The sequence below is a fragment of the Salmo salar genome, chromosome 02 (genome assembly GCF_965601325.2).
Source record: "Salmo salar chromosome 02, fSalSal1, whole genome shotgun sequence".
NCBI lineage: Eukaryota > Metazoa > Chordata > Actinopteri > Salmoniformes > Salmonidae > Salmo > Salmo salar.
In genome coordinates, this window is record NC_138292.1 from 25,285,502 (window position 1) to 25,305,019 (window position 19,518).

Sequence of the window (19,518 nt, forward strand, 5' to 3'; positions counted from 1 at the left end):
GCTGGGGCTGGACGGCATCCCCACAGGCAACTGGACTTCCCCTCCTTCCCGTCCGATGCCTCCCAAGTACAACCAGGACCGCTCTGTGATTGGGAAGTACCTCCCTTACGGCGGCTTCCTGTCCAAGTTTTACGTGGAGGATCTCCATAACTTCACCTATGCAGAGATCCATGGGAGCCACTGGGGGGTGTGTGCCCCCGACACCGTCCTCAGCCCCCAGTTCCTGGTCTATGTCTATGGAGTGACCGTCTTCCTGCTCCCCCTAATGGGCCTACTGGCCATTTACCTAGATCTGGTCTGTGTGATGCCCAGACAGGACCCTAATGGTCCAGGCTCTGGCCCCCCAAAACGCCGCTCTCCCCGTGCCCACTCCCTGGGCCTCTCCCTCTGCCTCCTTGTCCTCCTGTGTCTGCCCCTTCACATCACCCACGCCCTCCTGCTTTTCTCCCCAGGCACACTGCCCTCGACCTGGGCTTTCCCGCTGGTCTCGCTCCTGTCGCAGCTCTACGGTCTGGTGCCCCCTCTCCTCTTCACCATTCCCATACAACGGGTGGGGGCCGAGCAGGCCACAGGGGGTAAGACGGTGGGCAGAGCCCTGTGTTCAGCTGTGCAGGGGGCATCCTGCTCACTCAAAGGGAGGCTGTGCCCAGATGTGTGTGTGTAACATGGAACAGGAAAACAGGGAAGGTGTGTGTGTTCACACGTTGTTACAACACCAGCATTCCCATCTCATATGTTCTAATTCACTCTCTTAGGCTCTGTTTACACACATATCCAGTATGGTAATACTTCGAAATTGCTGAACATCCAATTTCCCTGGAAGTTTGACCACAAACATAAGTTCCAATCATTGTGTGTAAACAGCGCCATGTATCATTGTGTAATTCACAAGGAGCTTCTTTGTGTATGTTTCCCCTTATATATTCATCAACCTGTCAGTAGCACATACTAGACTTTCATTTGTTTTTCACACACTGTGCTGTTTAATTATTGAGTCTCATATCAAATAAGGTCACTAACCAGGCTTACATCCAACCTTTTTATGCTGTGTAAAGTACATTTCGGATAAAAAAGGTCAAGACGGGCCTGATGGAAACATCTAATTTGTCAGTAGACGTTCCAAATGTCAGCCAAACAAAATACGCTAGACAAGCTGGGATCTTTTTGTGTGGGTAAAATTAATTATGTGGGAAATAGCGGAGGAAACGCCTTTACGTGCAAATATTTCTATAATAACCGTCATACCGAAGTAAAGTTGGAGTCACAAGATGACATGGTGTGTGGTCCTTCCACTACGACTCCGGAAACCATGTCCTTTATTAGGCTACAGATTAAATAAATGATGATGAAATTCACAAGGTGGTGAAAATGCAAGGAGATGAACTTGATGCTCCTTTACAATAAATATCAAGGGTCTCATTCTGCCATTTGACAAATTAAAATAATCTTGCTCTTTTATCCATAATAATCTCATCAACCACACTGTATCTGCGAGCTGTTGTCTAGGGCGCAAGTGCCAATACCAGAGTGAGCATATTTGCTATATAACGCAAACATTTTTGTGACTAAACCATCAGTAGAGTTGAAAATGCGATTAAAACCAATTTAAATTCAATGTTTTATTCAGTACATGGGAATTGAACTGCAAAAGTTTTGGATGTGTACTACATCATCATGCACAGTCTTTTATCAGCAACAAGTCAATTTGTTGGAAACACATTGCGCATTTTGTTTTAATGCGGATTTTAGAATATTCACACGAAAATCTGTCGCCAATTGGATGGAAACCTAGCTACTGAGAGAGTAAATATCACGCAGCAGACTTCTTCTAATCTCACACTGATCCTGAACTAAGCCTGGGACTAGATCAGGATATGTCTGCATTGTAACATGCCTACTGCTGCTGCTGCTACTGCGGATGCTATAGATCTAGCTGGCGCTGCGGATGCTATAGATCTAGCTGGCGCTGCGGATGCTATAGATCTAGCTGCTGCTGCGGATGCTATAGATCTAGCTGCTGCTGCTGCGGATGCTATAGATCTAGCTGCTGCTGCGGATGCTATAGATCTAGCTGCTGCTGCTGCGTATGCTATAGATCTAGCTGCTGCTGCGGATGCTATAGATCTAGCTGCTGCTGCGGATGCTATAGATCTAGCTGCAGCTGCGGATGCTATAGATCTAGCTGCTGCTGCTGCGGATGCTATAGATCTAGCTGCTGCTGCGGATGCTATAGATCTAGCTGCTGCTGCAGATGCTATAGTTCTAGCTGGCGCTGCGGATGCTATAGATCTAGCTGCTGCTGCTGTGGATGCTATAGATCTAGCTGCTGCTGCGGATGCTATAGATCTAGCTGCTGCTGCGGATGCTATAGATCTAGCTGCTGCTGCTGCGGATGCTATAGATCTAGCTGCTGCTGCGGATGCTATAGATCTAGCTGCTGCTGCGGATGCTATAGATCTAGCTGCTGCTGCTGCGGATGCTATAGATCTAGCTGCTGCTGCTGCGGATGCTATAGATCTAGCTGCTGCTGCGGATGCTATAGATCTAGCTGCTGATGCTATAGATCTAGCTGCTGCTGCTACGGATGCTATAGATCTAGCTGCTGCTGCTACGGATGCTATAGATCTAGCTGCTGCTGCTACGGATGCTATAGATCTAGCTGCTGCTGCTGCGGATGCTATAGATCTAGCTGCTGCTGCTACGGATGCTATAGATCTAGCTGCTGCTGCGGATGCTATAAATCTAGCTGCTGCTGCTGCGGATGCTATAGATCTAGCTGCTGCTGCGGATGCTATAGATCTAGCTGCTGCTGCGGATGCTATAGATCTAGCTGCTGCTGCGGATGCTATAGATCTAGCTGCTGCTGCTGCGGATGCTATAGATCTAGCTGCTGCTGCTGCGGATGCTATAGATCTAGCTGCTGCTGCTATGGATGCTATAGATCTAGCTGCTGCTGCGGATGCTATAGATCTAGCTGCTGCTGCTACGGATGCTATAGATCTAGCTGCTGCTGCTACGGATGCTATAGATCTAGCTGCTGCTGCTGCGGATGCTATAGATCTAGCTGCTGCTGCTACGGATGCTATAGATCTAGCTGCTGCTGCGGATGCTATAGATCTAGCTGCTGCTGCTGATGCTATAGATCTAGCTGCTGCTGCTACGGATGCTATAGATCTAGCTGCTGCTGCGGATGCTATAGATCTAGCTGCTGCTGCGGATGCTATAGATCTAGCTGCTGCTGCGGATGCTATAGATCTAGCTGCTGCTGCTGCGGATGCTATAGATCTAGCTGCTGCTGCGGATACTATAGATCTAGCTGCTGCTGCTGCGGATGCTATAGATCTAGCTGCTGCTGTGGATGCTATAGATCTAGCTGCTGCTGCTGCAGATGCTATAGATCTAGCTGCTGCTGCGGATGCTATAGATCTAGCTGCTGCGGATGCTATAGATCTAGCTGCTGCTGCGGATGCTATAGATCTAGCTGCTGCTGCAGATGCTATAGTTCTAGCTGGCGCTGCGGATGCTATAGATCTAGCTGCTGCTGCTGTGGATGCTATAGATCTAGCTGCTGCTGCGGATGCTATAGATCTAGCTGCTGCTGTGGATGCTATAGATCTAGCTGCTGCTGCTGCGGATGCTATAGATCTAGCTGCTGCTGCGGATGCTATAGATCTAGCTGCTGCTGCGGATGCTATAGATCTAGCTGCTGCTGCTGCGGATGCTATAGATCTAGCTGCTGCTGCGGATGCTATAGATCTAGCTGCTGCTGCGGATGCTATAGATCTAGCTGCTGCTGCGGATGCTATAGATCTAGCTGCTGCTGCAGATGCTATAGTTCTAGCTGGCGCTGCGGATGCTATAGATCTAGCTGCTGCTGCTGCGGATGCTATAGATCTAGCTGCTGCTGCTGCGGATGCTATAGATCTAGCTGCTGCTGCGGATGCTATAGATCTAGCTGCTGCTGCTGATGCTATAGATCTAGCTGCTGCTGCTACGGATGCTATAGATCTAGCTGCTGCTGCGGATGCTATAGATCTAGCTGCTGCTGCTACGGATGCTATAGATCTAGCTGCTGCTGCTACGGATGCTATAGATCTAGCTGCTGCTGCTACGGATGCTATAGATCTAGCTGCTGCTGCTACGGATGCTATAGATCTAGCTGCTGCTGCTGCGGATACTATAGATCTAGCTGCTGCTGCTACGGATGCTATAGATCTAGCTGCTGCTGCGGATGCTATAGATCTAGCTGCTGCTGCTGATGCTATAGATCTAGCTGCTGCTGCTACGGATGCTATAGATCTAGCTGCTGCTGCGGATGCTATAGATCTAGCTGCTGCTGCGGATGCTATAGATCTAGCTGCTGCTGCGGATGCTATAGATCTAGCTGCTGCTGCGGATGCTATAGATCTAGCTTTGATCATGTTTAATTAAACACACGGTAATAACAGCATGGTTGATCCGGCAATGCCCTCATAACTATAGCAGAGAAACGCTCTTCATGGCTGTTTTGATTAACTGTGTAAATGTAACACTCTCCTTAAATTAAAGGCCTTGCTCTAACTAATTGGATTGTTCATCTTCAGGCCACGTTGGTGTGAAAAATTATGCACTTATGCACATGCTCTCTCTCTCTCTCTATCTTTCTCTCTTTCCTCTCTCTCAATTCAATGTTCAATTTGGGGGGGTTATTGGCATGGGAAACATATGTATACATTGCTAAAGCAAGTGAAATAGAAAATAAAACATGTACAGTAAACATTACACTCACAAAAGTTCCAAAATAATAAAAACATTTCAAATGTCATGTTATATCTATATACAGTGTTGTAATAATGTGCAAATAGTTCAAATACAATGGTGTTTGTTTTTCACTGGTTGCCCTTTTCTTGTGGTAACAGGTCACAAATCTTGCTGATGTGATCACACACTGTGGTATTTCACCCAATAGATATGGGAGCTTATCAAAATTGGATTTATTTAAAAAAAAATTGTGGTCTGTGTAATCTTAGGGAAATATGTGTCTCAAATATGGTCATATGGTCATGCAGGAGGTTAGGAAGTGCAGCTCAGTTTTCACCTCATTTTGTGGGCAGTGTGCAGATAGCCTGTCTTCTCTTGAGAGCCAGGTCTGCCTTCGGCTATGCTCACTGAGTCTGTACATAGTTAAAGATTTCCTTCATTTTGGGTCAGTCACAGTGGTCAGGTATTCTGCCACTGTGTACTCTCTGTTTCGGGCCAAATAGCGTTCCAGTTTGGTCTGTTGTTTTGTCAATTCTTTCCAATGTGTCAAGTAATTATCTTTTTGTTTTCTCATGATTTGGTTGGGTCTAATTGTGTTGCTGTCCTGGGGCTCAGTGGGGTCTGTTTGTGAACAGAGCCTCAGGACCAGTTTGCTTAGGAGGCTATTCTCCAGGTTAATTTCTCTGTAGGTGATGGCTTTGTTATGGAAGGTTTGGGAATTGCTTCCTATTAGGTGGTTGTAGAATTGAACGGCTCTTTACTGGATTTTGATAATTAGAGGGTATCGGCCTAATTCTCCTCTGCATTCATTATTTGGTGTTTTATGTTGTACACAGAGGATATTTTTGCAGAATTCTGCATGCAGAGTCTCAATTTGGTGTTTGTCCCATTTTGTGAATTCTTAGTTGGTGAGCGGACCCCAGACCTCACACCCCCAGACCTCACACCATGAAGAGCAATGGGTTCTATAACTGATTAATGCCTTTTTTAGCCAGATCCTAATTGGTATGTCGAATTGTATGTTCCTTTTGATGGCATAGAAGGCCCTTCTTCCCTTGTCTCAAAGATCGTTCACAGCTTTGTGAAAGTTACCTGTGGCGCTGATGTTTAGGCCAAGGTATGTACAGTTCAAGTTGGAAGTTTACATACACCTTAGCCAAATACATTTAAACTCAGTTTTTCACAATTCCTGACATTTAATCCTCGTAAAAATTCCCTGTCTTAGGTCAGTTAGGATCACCACTTTATTTAAAGAATGTAAAATGTCAGAATAATAGTAGAGAGAATGATTTATTTCAGCTTTTATTTTTTTCATTACATTCCCAGTGGGTCAGAAGTTTACATACACTCAATTAGTATTTGGTAGCATTGTCTTTAAATTGTTTAACTTGGGTCAAACAAATACCTCCTTTTTGTTCACGCGTTCAGTTCACTATCCCAAATGCAGAAGGCGCATGCACTAAGTCCAGACTAAAAGTCAAAAAAGTTTCATTACAGTTTGTAGAATCATGTCAAACGATGTATAGAATCAATCTTTAGGATGTTTTTATCATAAATCTTCAATAATATTCCAATCGGACAATTCCTTTGTCTTTAGAAATTAAAAGGAACTCAGCTCGCTCTCATGGCCACGCGTGTGACTGAGCTCATGGCATTTCTCCAGACACCTGGTTGAAACAGCTCTTATTCTCTCCCCATTCACAGTAGAAGCATGAAACAATGTTCTAAAAACTGTTGACATCTAGTGGAAGCCTTAGGAAGTGCAATATGACCCCACAGACACTGTATATTAGATAGGCAATCACTTGAAAAACTACAAACTTCAGATTTCCCACTTCCTGGTTGGATTTTTCTCGGGTTTTTGCCTGCCATATGAGTTCTGTTATACTCACAGACATTATTCAAACAGTTTCAGACATTTCAGAGCGTTTTCTATCCAAATCTACTAATAACATGCATATCCTAGCTTCTGGGCCTGAGTAGCAGGCAGTTTACTCTGGGCACGTTATTCATCCAAGCTACTCAATACTGCCCCCAGATCCCAAAGAAGAGCAACCCTACAAGGATTGCGACCAAAGTATTTACAAAGAATACCAACAACTTCAACAATTAAAGGCTACCTAACGAGACATCCAAAAATCATACATTTTTAAACACGAGACAAAGCATCTGCCAATACATTTTCAGAAGCCTTTTTGTGGCGGATCTCCAAATTATAATTCTGCACAATAAGGGCCCAATGCATAAGGCGCTGGTTCTGGTTGTACATACGGTGGAGAAACACTAAGGGGTTAAGCAATTAACGTCCCATTATGCTTAGGGTCATGTATAAAAATGCCCAGTTGACCATTATTTTAGCTACCATGGCTAGAATAGATCTCAGTGACTTTGAAAGAGGGGTCTCAAAGGAGCATAGGGGGTTTAAAGGGTGTGTGTGTGTGTGTCTCAGTCACCAGATCTCAACCCAATTTAACGCGTACGTGAGATTCTGGAGTGACTCCTGAGACATCATGTCACGACTTCCGCCAAAGTCGGCTCCTCTCCTTGTTCGGGTGGCGTTCGGCGGTCGACGTCACCGACTTTCTAGCCATCGCCGCTCCACCTTTTCATTGTTCCATTTGTTTTGTCTTGTTCCCTGCACACCTAGTTTACATTCCCTAATCACACGTCATGTATTTAGTCCTCTGTTCCCCCCATGTCTTTGTGTGGAATTGTTGTGTTACATGTTTAGTGTGATGCGCTAGACTGGTTTTCCCCCAGGTATCGTATTTTGACCCGTTGTATGTATTTGTCATACATTGACAATATACATACATGTATATTGGTGAGTGTTTTCGCGCTTGTTTACTTTTACCTGTGGCTGGAGGTTTTTGGATGCAGTTGCATCTGTCTTTTATGCCTCTGCCAAATAAAGTGCGCCTGATCACAACTCACTGCACCTGACTTTGTACCAGTAGCGCACAACCTTGACACATCACCATCAACAAAACACCAAATTATGGAATTTTTCATGGAAGAATGGTGTCGCGTCCCTCCAATAAAGCTCCAGACACTTGTAGAATCTATTCCAAGGTGCATTGAAGCTGTTCTGGCTCGTGGTGGTCCAACTCCCATTAAGACACTTTCTGTTGGTTTCCCTAATTTTGGCAGTTACCTGTACATCATCATACATCAATCCGCCATCTCTATTCTTCTCTCTCTCTCTGTCTACCGGTTTCTCCTTAAACCCCACCTTCAGATATTCACAAAAACATCTCTCTCTGCCTGGAATACATTATTGATGGAGAGCAGTTCTGGCTTGGGTGTCCATTCAATCGTTCCGTCTGCCTGAGAGCACAGTCCTTCCTGATTAGGCTGTGCTTCTCTAACCGCTGCCCACCGACCGACACGCTCAACCACTTCAATCAATGGCTGGGACCACAATGGCACAGCACGGCCCGATGCACCACAAAGGTCATTACCAGAGAATAGAGGCCACTCCGGTCACCTTACTACCATTAACAGAGGCTAACTGGGGCCAGCGCTACTACTAGCACTTCCTATTTCACAGTGCTGGTATTTACCTGGCATTGGGGCTAACTGGGGACATCGCTACTGCAAGCACTTCCTATTTCACAGCGCTGGTGTTTACCTGGCATTGGGTAGGAAATGATGTGGTAAGAATGTGTACTTTAAGAGTACTAACATGAGAATTCTAAATTAGGAAAACACCTGGTCTAATGGTGAAACAAATAAGTAATTAATTGGTATTGCTGTGTAATTACCTTCTTATCATGTCTTACTTGATCATTTCTGTACCTTACAATAAAGATCATTTCTGTACCTTACAATTAAAAAAAGTCTGTACGTAACCATTGGATAATTTTAACACTCAACCTACAATGGTGGTTGTAATGAACTAATGGTATAGAATGCTTATGCTGGTAGGCTATCATAGGAAAGAGATGTGCCTGTCATAACAGGCCATGACATGTCATAAAACAGAATAAATACTAATATGAGCGTGTTACAGTACATGAATCAGCTAAATGTTCATGTTCTACGCTTCCCATCAGGGTTATGTGACAGGGTATCATCTTCTCTGATGATTGGTTTAGACGGACTGAGACGTCCTCATGGTAGTGTTTAAACCTTCTAGAACACTATCCGTTATAGAACAAGCCATTCTAGTATTAGAGCACTGCTGGATGAAGTCAGGCTCTGATGACTACTTCCAGAGATGTGCCACCCACCATTTGCTACATTAGGTTTCAGTGTCATTATTTCAGCTAACCTGGGGATGTGTTCTGGACATGGTGTCTCCATTGTCCTACTGCCTACAGCGTTGGTTCACGTCAGCTGGTATAGGCTAGTATAGCCCTTTCTCCTGGTGAGTCCATTACTTTGATTGCTGTTTGACAATCTGTCTTTATGACAGCCTACTGTGGAGCCTTATCGTCGATAGAAGACAAACACATCGATCCATCACGCAGTGACCTCCAGCAGCTTTTAAATCCAGCCGCACACGCAGATGGACAAGTTGAGTGCTTCTTGACAGAATCGGGTATTGATTGCATGGAAATAGTGGGGGCGTCATATTTTTCTGTGCATCTGACTTGACTGTCCTTTTACCACCCTCTGTTCCTCACTCTCTCCCCCTCTCCTTCCGTCTCTTCCCATGATTCATTAGCAGTCATGGATCCTTACGTATGTTTTTTATTCTCTTTCAACCCCTCGTCTGTTCGAGCTCTTTCTAGCCTTTCTCTCCTTCCTTGCTTCCTGCCTGGGTTTTCATCTTCCCACCTTTAGCTCTGTATTCCCTATTGATGTTGTCATCTGCTGTGTCTCTTCTCCTCTCACCGTGTTTCAGAACATTTCTAATTAAAGAGGAACACACTCGTCTCCTGTGTTATTTTTGAAGTCTTTTTTATTTTGTCGTGCTTTGTATCTTTCCCCTATAAAGAAATAGTTAGCTATATCAACATGACTATAAAATATACAGTAGTGAAAGACGAGAAGAAGAGACAAATAGACACAGGAGACAAAGATAGAAAGAACTAGAGAGACAGAGAGAAGTGGAAAGACAGCAGTTTCTATAGAATAACCAAAAACAACAAACATGGGAGGTGTACAGTTATAACATTTACAATAATCATAACAGTAATAATAATAACAATCATAATAGTCCAAATAATAACAAGAATTAATAAAAAAAAATCTATAATAAAATCTATAATACCTCAGGTATTTCATAAAGACAAATGAAACGTTTTTTTCATCTTTTCTTTTCTTTTTTGATGACTGGACACTAGTTTGTTTGTTTTTGTACCTCTAGGCTAATAATGTGTTAGTATAGTAGCTTCATAATGCTTTCAATAGTAAACTGGTTTTTTTCTCAATTTCTTAAAAGATTAATTTAAGTTATCTTACTGTTTACATTTTTATACAAATAAAGAATTCAGAGATATGTATGTATGTGTGTGTGTGTGTGTGTGTGTGGTGTGTGTGTGTGTGTGTATATATGCTTGGCATTCAGAAAAATATCCATCATCTATTTTTCCTTATTCATTACTTTCCTTTCACTCATTTGTTTCTCTTTAAGACATTTTAACATTTTTATCCCTTTAAGGGCATTTAAAAATAATTATGCTTTTCCTTAATGTGTCTCGTCGACTTATGTTCCCTTTCTTCTAACTCACGAAAGGAGACGGCACTAATCCTTTCTTTATTGGCCAACAATAGAGGAGAGATAAAGACAGAGAGAGGGAGGGAGGGAGGGAGGGAACAAGGGAGAAGAAGAGGACTAGAAAGAGAGGTGAATAGCGAGGGAGGGAGAAAGAGAGAGAGAATTCAAAGAACAGAAACAACAGTTCTGCTCTGCGAGGAAAGCAGTCATTCATAACAGGAAGGTTTCTAAATTACCCAGAAAACATTGGCAGACTCCCCAGCACGGACGGCAAATACAATACCTGGGTCGTCTGCAGAATTGACTGAACAGTTCAGAAATACTTTATGAGACTTTCAAGGTAACACTCTGCAATGTTGTCAAATAATTATAGATGAGCTGCTCTCTGTTGGCTGATGTGCTTTGGCAATTTCAAGTAATCAAATTGAACATTCAAACTCAATAGTTTCTGGAAACCATACCCACCCCACCACATTTTTTTCTCTTTCCTCTCTCTCTCCCTCCCTCTCCAATTACCACAGGGAAGGAAAGTGCTGAGGCTTTCTTTCTTGTTATCTCTTCTCTCTATCAAAATAATGACCCTATTATCACTTTCCCCTATCTCTGCCATCCTCCCTCGCTCCCTCGCTCCTTCCTCCAGTACACCTACAGTATGGCACAGTTGTAATGACAGATCGTCTCTCTTTCAGTCTCTGTTGTGGTCTGTATTGTGGTCTGTGTTGTGGTCTGTGATGTGGTCTGTGTTGTGGTCTGTATTGTGGTCTGTGATGTGGTCTGTGTTGTGGTCTGTGTTGTGGTCTGTGTTGTGGTCTGTGTTGTGGTCTGTGATGTGGTCTGTGTTGTGGTCTGTGTTGTGGTCTGTGTTGTGGTCTGTGATGTGGTCTGTGTTGTGGTCTGTGTTGTGGTCTGTGATGTGGTCTGTGTTGTGGTCTGTGTTGTGGTCTGTGTTGTTGTCTGTGATGTGGTCTGTGTTATGGTTTGTGTTGTGGTCTGTGTTGTGGTCTGTGATGTGGTCTGTGTTGTGGTCTATGTTGTGGTCTGTGATGTGGTCTATGTTGTGGTCTGTGATGTGGTCTGTGTTGTGGTCTGTGTTGTGGTCTGTGATGTGGTCTGTGTTGTGGTCTGTGTTGTGGTCTGTGTTGTGGTCTGTGATGTGGTCTGTGTTATGGTCTGTGTTGTGGTCTGTGTTGTGGTCTGTGATGTGGTCTGTGTTGTGGTCTATGTTGTGGTCTGTGATGTGGTCTGTGTTGTGGTCTGTGTTGTGGTCTGTGTTGTGGTCTGTGTTGTTGTCTGTGATGTGGTCTGTGTTATGGTTTGTGGTCTGTGTTGTGGTCTGTGATGTGGTCTGTGTTGTGGTCTGTGTTGTGGTCTGTGATGTGGTCTGTGTTGTGGTCTGTGTTGTGGTCTGTGATGTGGTCTGTGTTGTGGTCTGTGATGTGGTCTGTGATGTGGTCTGTGTTGTGGTCTGTGATGTGGTCTGTGTGCAGTAGTATTACAGTCGATTCAGAAGGCCACCCATCATGGCGTGTTGGGGGAGGGGTGTGGCTTTTGGGGATGGAGGCTACAGTAGGTACTCCTTCTTGCCCTGACTGGCATCATTCCCGTTGAGGAAAGCCTCCTGGACCTCCCCGTGCTCGTCCAACCCACTGGCCTCATGGGTAAGATATGAACCTGGGAGAGGGAGAATGAACAGAGAGAGAAAAAAGGATAGAGGGAGAGAGAGGCAGAGAGAGATGCAAAGACAGAGGGGAGAGGAGGAAGAGAGAATCAGAGAGAGAGAGGAGGCAGAGAGAGAGAGAGAGAGAGAGAGAGAGAGGAGGCATAAAGAGAGAGAAGGTTGTGCAGCAGAGAGAGGGAGACAGGTGAAGGGGTGTGGAGGTTAGTTGTGACAGAGTAATATAATCCTTGTGACATTCTGTGAACCCATCAAAGCAATCTTTACCATATTGTTGAAGTCCTCCTACCTGTGATTAATTATTAGTTCAGTTAGAATTAGGTCAGTACCAATTAAGTATAGGCTCCTGGGTACGATATGAGCCTGACAGAGGGAGAGGGGGAAAGGAGAGAGAGGGCCAAGCATGGTGCAAATAGAGAAAAAGAGGGGCGGAGGCATAGAGAGAGAAAGATAAGGGTAGAGAGAGGCACAGAGAGAGGGAGAGAGAGAGAAGGACGGTGGGGAAGTTAGCTACGGCAGAGTAATATAATAAGAGAAAGTCAAATTATGAAACTAAATTCTATAATTTCCCTCTGATTTACATCATCAGTTCAGAATTTAAAGGGCCAGACACAGACACAGATTAAGCCTAGTCATGCTTTTTAGTCCAGGAGTAGGTTTCATTTGTATCCGGGAAAACTGCCCAACAAGCCCAATATATGTTCAAGCTGAGTATCACTGCAGGAGCCAATGGCAGTCTCTTTGTTGATAGTCTGTCTGGTCAAGGATTTGATTGGCATACTGGCAGCCACAGCAGGACAGAGACAGGGCCCTAATAGTGCTGTCTCTGCTCACTGATTGGTCGTAATGGCTCTGTCTATTTGCTGATTGGCATTCCGGCTGTATGGCCCCTCCCCTGGTCTCAAAGGTTCTATTCCCAGATAACTTTATTGGCACTGAAGGAGGAATCAGGGGGCTGCCAGAGGCTGTTAAAATTATGGGGGAGCGTGGGTAACGGCGTTTTTATTTTTTATTGATGTGCCCTGATACAGTAAACCATAAGGGTCATTAAACAACATGGCCGCGCATACATTTCCCATCAACCCCCCTGGCCAAGATACAAGGTCGTTTGTCATGTTCTGAGGAGAGAGAGGAAAGAGCGTGCCCTTTTCCTCCCCATCTCATTCCATCCATTTGGGTCCATCTTTTATTTACTATTTTTCATTCACTGAGACAGATACTGTAAAGCGAGGCGAGGCGTGACCATTGACAATTCATGGTAGTCTCACCTTTAATGGTTTTCATATAACTTTTCAATAGTGTGAATGTCATCTGTGTGTGTGTGTTTGTGTGTGTGCGTGTGCATACGTGTGTGTGTTACCTTTCTGTCGGACAGAGCACCAGATGGTGATGATGAGAACACAGATGATGGTGAAGACCAGCAGAGCCAGGACGCCCCCTATCACAGCGTACGGTACTGCACTGTGGGTCTCAATCACTGCACCGGGGTCTGAGAGAGAGAGAGAGAGAGAGAGAGAGAGAGAGAGAGAGAGAGAGAGAGAGAGAGAGAGAGAGAGAGAGAGAGAGAGAGAGAGAGAGAGAGAGAGAGTAGGGGCAGAGATATATGTGGAGGACAGAGAGAAAGAGTATTAAATCAAAGTCTGTACATCCTTGAACGGTGAGATAATCTACTGTATCTTTCACCATATCTGTATTATTACCCACAAAACACTGGAGATTGGAAGAGCTCAGACCAACAGAGCACAGAGCTCCGGTATACAGAGAGCACTTTGAGTCAGAGGCAAGTCTGTGTTTACACCACAGACACTCCCAGAATAAAGAAGATGCATACAGGCTGGTGTGACCACCTGTGTGTGTATGTGTGAATACATAGTGCCAACCCTGGCCAGGAGACAAGGACACATAGGAATGGGCATGGTCCAAGAACTCTACCAGACTGGAATTAAAACAGGAATCATTAACACAATGCTAACAAAAGAACACAGAGAGGTAGAGGATGGATGAAGAAAAAAGAGGAGGGGAGAGAGCAAAGACGACTTACAAATTAGCAAATGAGAAAGTGTGTCCGTCTATCTATCAGTCGCAGCATGGGCAAGACAGAAAAAGAAAAGAGTGTAGGAGCGTCTGTTGAAGAGTCTGCCGGAGCAATATTTCATGACGGATGAAAAATTAAGCGCTGCCTTCCCATGGTGCATTTCTCTCCCTCGCTGTGCCCAAAGCTCGGTGGGTAATGAGCGACAGTATAAAGGAGCCTGCCGTTCTCCCCACGCGCCCAATAACGCTCCCGCATCGCTCTCTCTGACATTCAAACACGAGGCACAGCAGGTGCACACCTCCAGACTGTCAGAAAGAGCAGAATAATGCCCTGCTCCCTCTGTTTCATCTCTCCCCCTGAGAGAGAGAGAGAGAGAGAGAGAGAGAGAGAGAGAGGGAGGGAGGGAGGGAGAGAGGTAGAAAGGTAGTGAGGGGGAGGAGAGTGGGAGAGAGAGAGAGAGGTAGAGAGAAGCTATAAGACAGAGAAGACGGGATATGATGAGAGGTAATGGAAAATAAAGACCTGGGGAGTGAGGATGAAGGGGAGCGAGAGAGAGGACACATACACATGGACAGAAGAGATCCAGGTGGTGTCCCTCTGTTCTGTGTGATGACAGCCACTTACTCACAGTGGGAGACAGAGAAGCAGCTTGGCTTAACTGCCCTGCCATTGTGTGTGTGTGTGTGTGTGTGTGTGTGTGTGTGTGTGTGTGTGTGTGTGTGTGTGTGTGTGTGTGTGTGTGTGTGTGTGTGTGTGTGTGTGGTGTGTGTGTGTGTGTGTGTGTGTGTGTGTGTGTGTGTGTGTGTGTGTATTTTCAGGGCCGGCTCCAGGCAAAAGCGACATAAGTGGTTGGTTAGGACCCCAGAAAAAATGATAATAATACCTGTCATCATATCCCATATATATATATGGATGAGATGAGATGAGAGGGAGAGAGAGGTGGTGAGAGAGGAGGGAGTGAGAGACAGATGTAGAGAGAAACTGCCCCATTGCCCCCAGCCTTATTCTAAATTGAATTTATTTGTACCCCCCCCCCCCCCAGCCTACACACAATATACATACCATAATGACAAAGCAAAACCAGGTTTTTAGATTTTTTTGTTGAAAAAAACTAACTGAAATATCACATTTACATAAGTATTCAGACCCTTTACTCAGTACTTTGTTGAAGCACCTTTGCCAGCGATTACAGCCTCCAGTCTTCTTGGGTATGACACTACAAATCAAATCATAAAAAAATATATATATTTGATTTGTAGTGTCATACCCAAGAAGACCTCCCACAAGCCTGGCACATCTGTATTTGCAGATCCTCTCAAGCTCTGTCACGTTGGATGGGGAGCGTCCAGTCCGGGCTCTGGCTCGGCCACTCAAGGACATTCAGAGACTTGTCCCGCAGCCACTCCTACATTGTCTTGGCTGTGTGCTTAGGGCCTTTGTCCTGTTGGAAGATGAACCTTCGCCCCAGTCTGAGGCCCTGAGACCTCTGGAGCAGGTTTTTAATCAAGGATCTCTCTGTACTTTCCCTCGATCCTGCTAGTCTACCAGTCCCTTCCTCTGAAAAATATCCTCACAGCATGATGCTGCCACCACCATGCTTCACCGTAGGGATGGTGACAGGTTTCCTCCAGACGTGACACTTGGCATTCAGACAAAAGAGTTCAGTCTTGGTTTCATCAGACCAGAGAATCTTGTTTCTCATGGTCTGAGAGTCCTTTAAGTGCTTTTTTGCAAACTCTAAGCGGGCTGTCATGTTCCTTTTACTGAAGATTGGCTTCCATTTGGTCACTCTAGCATAAAGACCTGATAGGTGGAGTGCTGCAGAGATAGTGTATGTAAACTTCTGTGGGGAACTAAGTTGACTGTGCCTTTAAACAGCTTTGAAAATTCCAGAAAATGATGTCATGGCTTTAGAAGCTTCTGATAGACTAATTGACATCATTTGAGTCAATTGGAGGTATACCTGTGGATGTATTTCAAGGCCTACCTTCAAACTCAGTGCCTCTTTGCTTGTCATCATGGGAAAATCAACAGAAATCTGTCAAGACCTCAGAAACAAATAAAGGAAAACCCTGGAATGAGTAGGCGTGTCCAGTCTTTTGACTGGTACTGTATATATCTTTTTTTTTAGGAACTCAGTCGGGGTCTCAACTTACTAGTGCTGAGCGATGAGTGCTTTTTGAGGTCGGTTCGGTTTCGGTTCGATTATTAAAAAATAACTGTTTTCGATTTCGGTTTTGATTATTTGGGTAGAAAGCTAAAACACAGAACACAGAATAGAACACAGAATAAAACACATAATAAAACCATTAATAGAAGTCCCATGATGGTAGTGACTACCCATTACTGATTATCACTTATTAACCATCATTTATTCACATTACTTTACTTGAATACAATATTTCAGTTGTTATATATATATATTATTTGATGTGCTGTCTGACAAAATCACAATTTTGTAGTTCTTCAAAGTAAATAAGGCATTCCTTTATGACTGCTGAATACCAACTATTAATCACCTTGGTCATGTTTTTTCATTTAGAGATACCTTGCGAAGCATCAGCTGCACCCAATATCCCCTCACGATCGCACATTCTTCTCTCTTCTGTAGCAGGCGTAAAAGAAACACAGACCGGACAAGTAGATGTGCAATGGATTATGGTCATTGTAGTTAATGACCAATTCCTCCCTGTATTTTCCGTATCCCTCAATCCCTGCTTGCTGTCCCAGCTACACCTCTGTAGAAGTAGGCAACAAAGATCGGGTCCCTCTCTTCTAGAATGTGCAGGAAACTGTTCCTCTCCTCCTCACTCCATGACTCAAACCATTGGGTCCAGAGTCGCAGTTGGCACTCAAAGATATTTGGTGGGCTGTCCTTAACCTGTAGCGTATTGAGCGACCTGAAGAGGGTACACACATTCACTGGCACAGCGTCCCCAAAAGGTCCTGCAGAAACGGTTCCCTCTGGGCAGTGCCCCAGCTCAGGAACCACCTCAATACACAACGCTGCTCCTGAAGAGTTACGTAGGAGAGTGGCTCTCTGTCTGCTGCTGAGTTCAGAGAGGTACAAGAGAGGTTCTCCAAGGAGGCACTAAAAACTGTTGTACTGACGAAAAGTCTGCCAGGCTGGGTGAAGACGAGCTGGACTGTGTGCAGAGCCAACCAGGCATGGCATAGCAAAATGTGTAGAATTGCAGGAAATTTGATTTACATCAGCAAAAATGTATCTCTGCCCCATGGCAAAATGAGCACAATTGTATGACATTTGTAATAACATTTTCAAAATTCTCTCCACTCCATGGCAAAATGTGTCAGGAAATCAACTTTTAAACGTACAACCAAATCTCGCTTAGTGCCCCCAAAAGGCTAGAGCTGGCCCTGTGTGTGTATGTGTATGTGAGTGTGTATGTATGCGTGCGTATGCGAGCGTATGTCATTCCACCCACAGATCCTTGTGTCCCTCACAGAAGTCCTATGGCCGTCCCATCCCTGGTTCTATAACAATAACACTGTACATGTGTGCTCCCACCCCATGGGACTTACACACTGACACAGCCCCAACACTGAGTGGCCAGAGCACAGCATCATCCAGCCACTGATGAGAGTGGGGGAATGTGTGTGTATGTGTGTGAGATCGTGTGTGGGAAGGCCAGTCAAGGGCCTTCCTTTCCTTTCCTTCCAGTTCTCTGCTGCCAATGACTGGAATGAATTGCAAAAATCACTGAAGTTGGAGACTTATATCTCCCTCACTAACTTTAAGCATCAGCTGTCAGAGCAGCTTACCGATCGCTGCAGCTGTACACAGCCCATCTGTAAATAGCCCATCCAACCAACTACCTACCTCATCCCATATTTGTTTTGGTTTTTTTGCACACCAGTATTTCTACTTCCACATCCTCATCTACACATCTATCACTCCAGTGTAAATTTCTAAATTGTAATTACCTCGCCACTATTGGCCTATTTACTGCCTTACCTCCTTATATTTGCACACACTGTATATAGATTTTTCTATTGTGTTATTGACTGTACATTTGTTAATCCCATGTGTAACTCTGTGTTATTGTTTTTGTCGCACTGCTTTGCTTTATCTTGGCCAGGTCACAGTTCTCAACTAGCCTACCTGGTCAAATAAAGGTGAAATAAAAAAAGAAAAAAGGAAGGTTAAAGCAGACAAAGGGTGTCAGTGACAAGAAAAGGACAGAGAAGAGAGGAGGAGAAGAGCTGTTAAGAGGCGGTGATTGTGACCATGAAGGAAGGGAAGGATGGAGAGATGGAGAGGAGGAGTGTGTTAAGGGTGAGGGAGGGCTGTACGTTACCTCGGGGATCCGGTGCGTAGCTGGGGGTTATGAGGAGGGTGATTGGGTGGGAGGTGGCGTGATGGGAGGTGGGAAGGACCATGGTAGTGACAGACACATTCTCTACAACAGACAAGGCAAGGATAACACACTGTTCTCTACAAGACAATCATAGTTTTCTATGAAAGACAGGTTCTAGATCAGTGGTCACCAATCGGTCGATCGCCATCGACTGTTCGATCTCCAAGGCATTCCTAGTCGATCAGCAATGTTTTTTGTAATAAACCTAACGATAAAGCCTTGGTTTTGCACTGTTGTCAGTAGGTGCACTTGATTCAGCAGCCCTAGCGCCAGGAAGGCATTTTCAACCATGTCATGTGTCTGAAGGTGTAACTCCGCCTACCCGGCGGGCCCAGAGAGCTTATCAAGTACACCGACAGGCCTACCACTGGCCAATCAGATAGCTCAGATCACTGTGTCTGCAATTTCCTCGAGCCATAGACTGTAAAAATAAACCTCAAATGCACATCAAAGTTGATACAGTTAGATTTCAAAACTTTCAAAACCATGACTAGAGATAGACTCGACGAATACAGCAAAGAGCTGCTGTTTTTATGAGTAAGTTCATGAGCATTTTCCCACTCACGCTAGAACTGGCACTGCACCTGCAATGGGGCGGCAGCGTAGCCTAGTGGTTAGAGCGTTGGACTAGTAACCGAAAGGTTGCAAGATCAAATCCCTGAGCTGACAAGATACAAATCTGTTATTCTGCCCCTGAACAAGGCAGTTAACCCACTGTTCCTAGGCCGTCATTGAAAATAAGAATTTGTTCTTAACTGACTTGCCCAGTTAAATAAAGGTAAAATAATGAATGAGTATAGAAGTGTTCCGATAAGCTTCTGTTTGTTATTATTAGTGGCTTGTGTCTTTTTTAATATCGAGAATATTTCACTTTCTCTAGTCATTGAAGTAATAACGTGAATTGGTGCATGAGGTAGAAATAATGCAGTACGACTTGAGTTATCCATCAGCTGGAAGACTGTCCCCTTTTCTCAGCGGAGGGAGGGTGTCGGTGAGTCGTGTGAGAGGCAGTCTCACCGCTGCT

At 44.7% G+C, this 19,518-nt stretch overlaps 1 protein-coding gene across 5 annotated transcripts in view; it reads right to left on the minus strand.

Annotated features, from left to right (window-relative positions):
• Positions 1-9,628: 9,628 nt before the first annotated feature.
• LOC106577561 (cell adhesion molecule 4-like) overlaps positions 9,629-19,518 on the minus strand; it is a 185,328-nt gene continuing 175,438 nt past the window's right edge. For 3 of the 5 annotated variants that reach the window (XM_045713019.2, XM_014155738.3, XM_045713018.2), the window contains 3 exons: positions 18,435-18,536; positions 13,441-13,569; positions 9,629-12,076 (listed from right to left, as the gene is read on the minus strand). In XM_045713019.2, coding sequence (XP_045568975.1) covers positions 11,967-12,076; positions 13,441-13,569; positions 18,435-18,536 — 341 coding nt within the window. In that variant the 3' untranslated portion in view covers positions 9,629-11,966. Of the gene's footprint in view, positions 12,077-12,369; positions 12,444-13,440; positions 13,570-18,434; positions 18,537-19,518 lie in introns of all 5 variants that reach the window. The other 2 variants (XM_045713020.2, XM_045713021.2) reach the window with 2 other exon arrangements.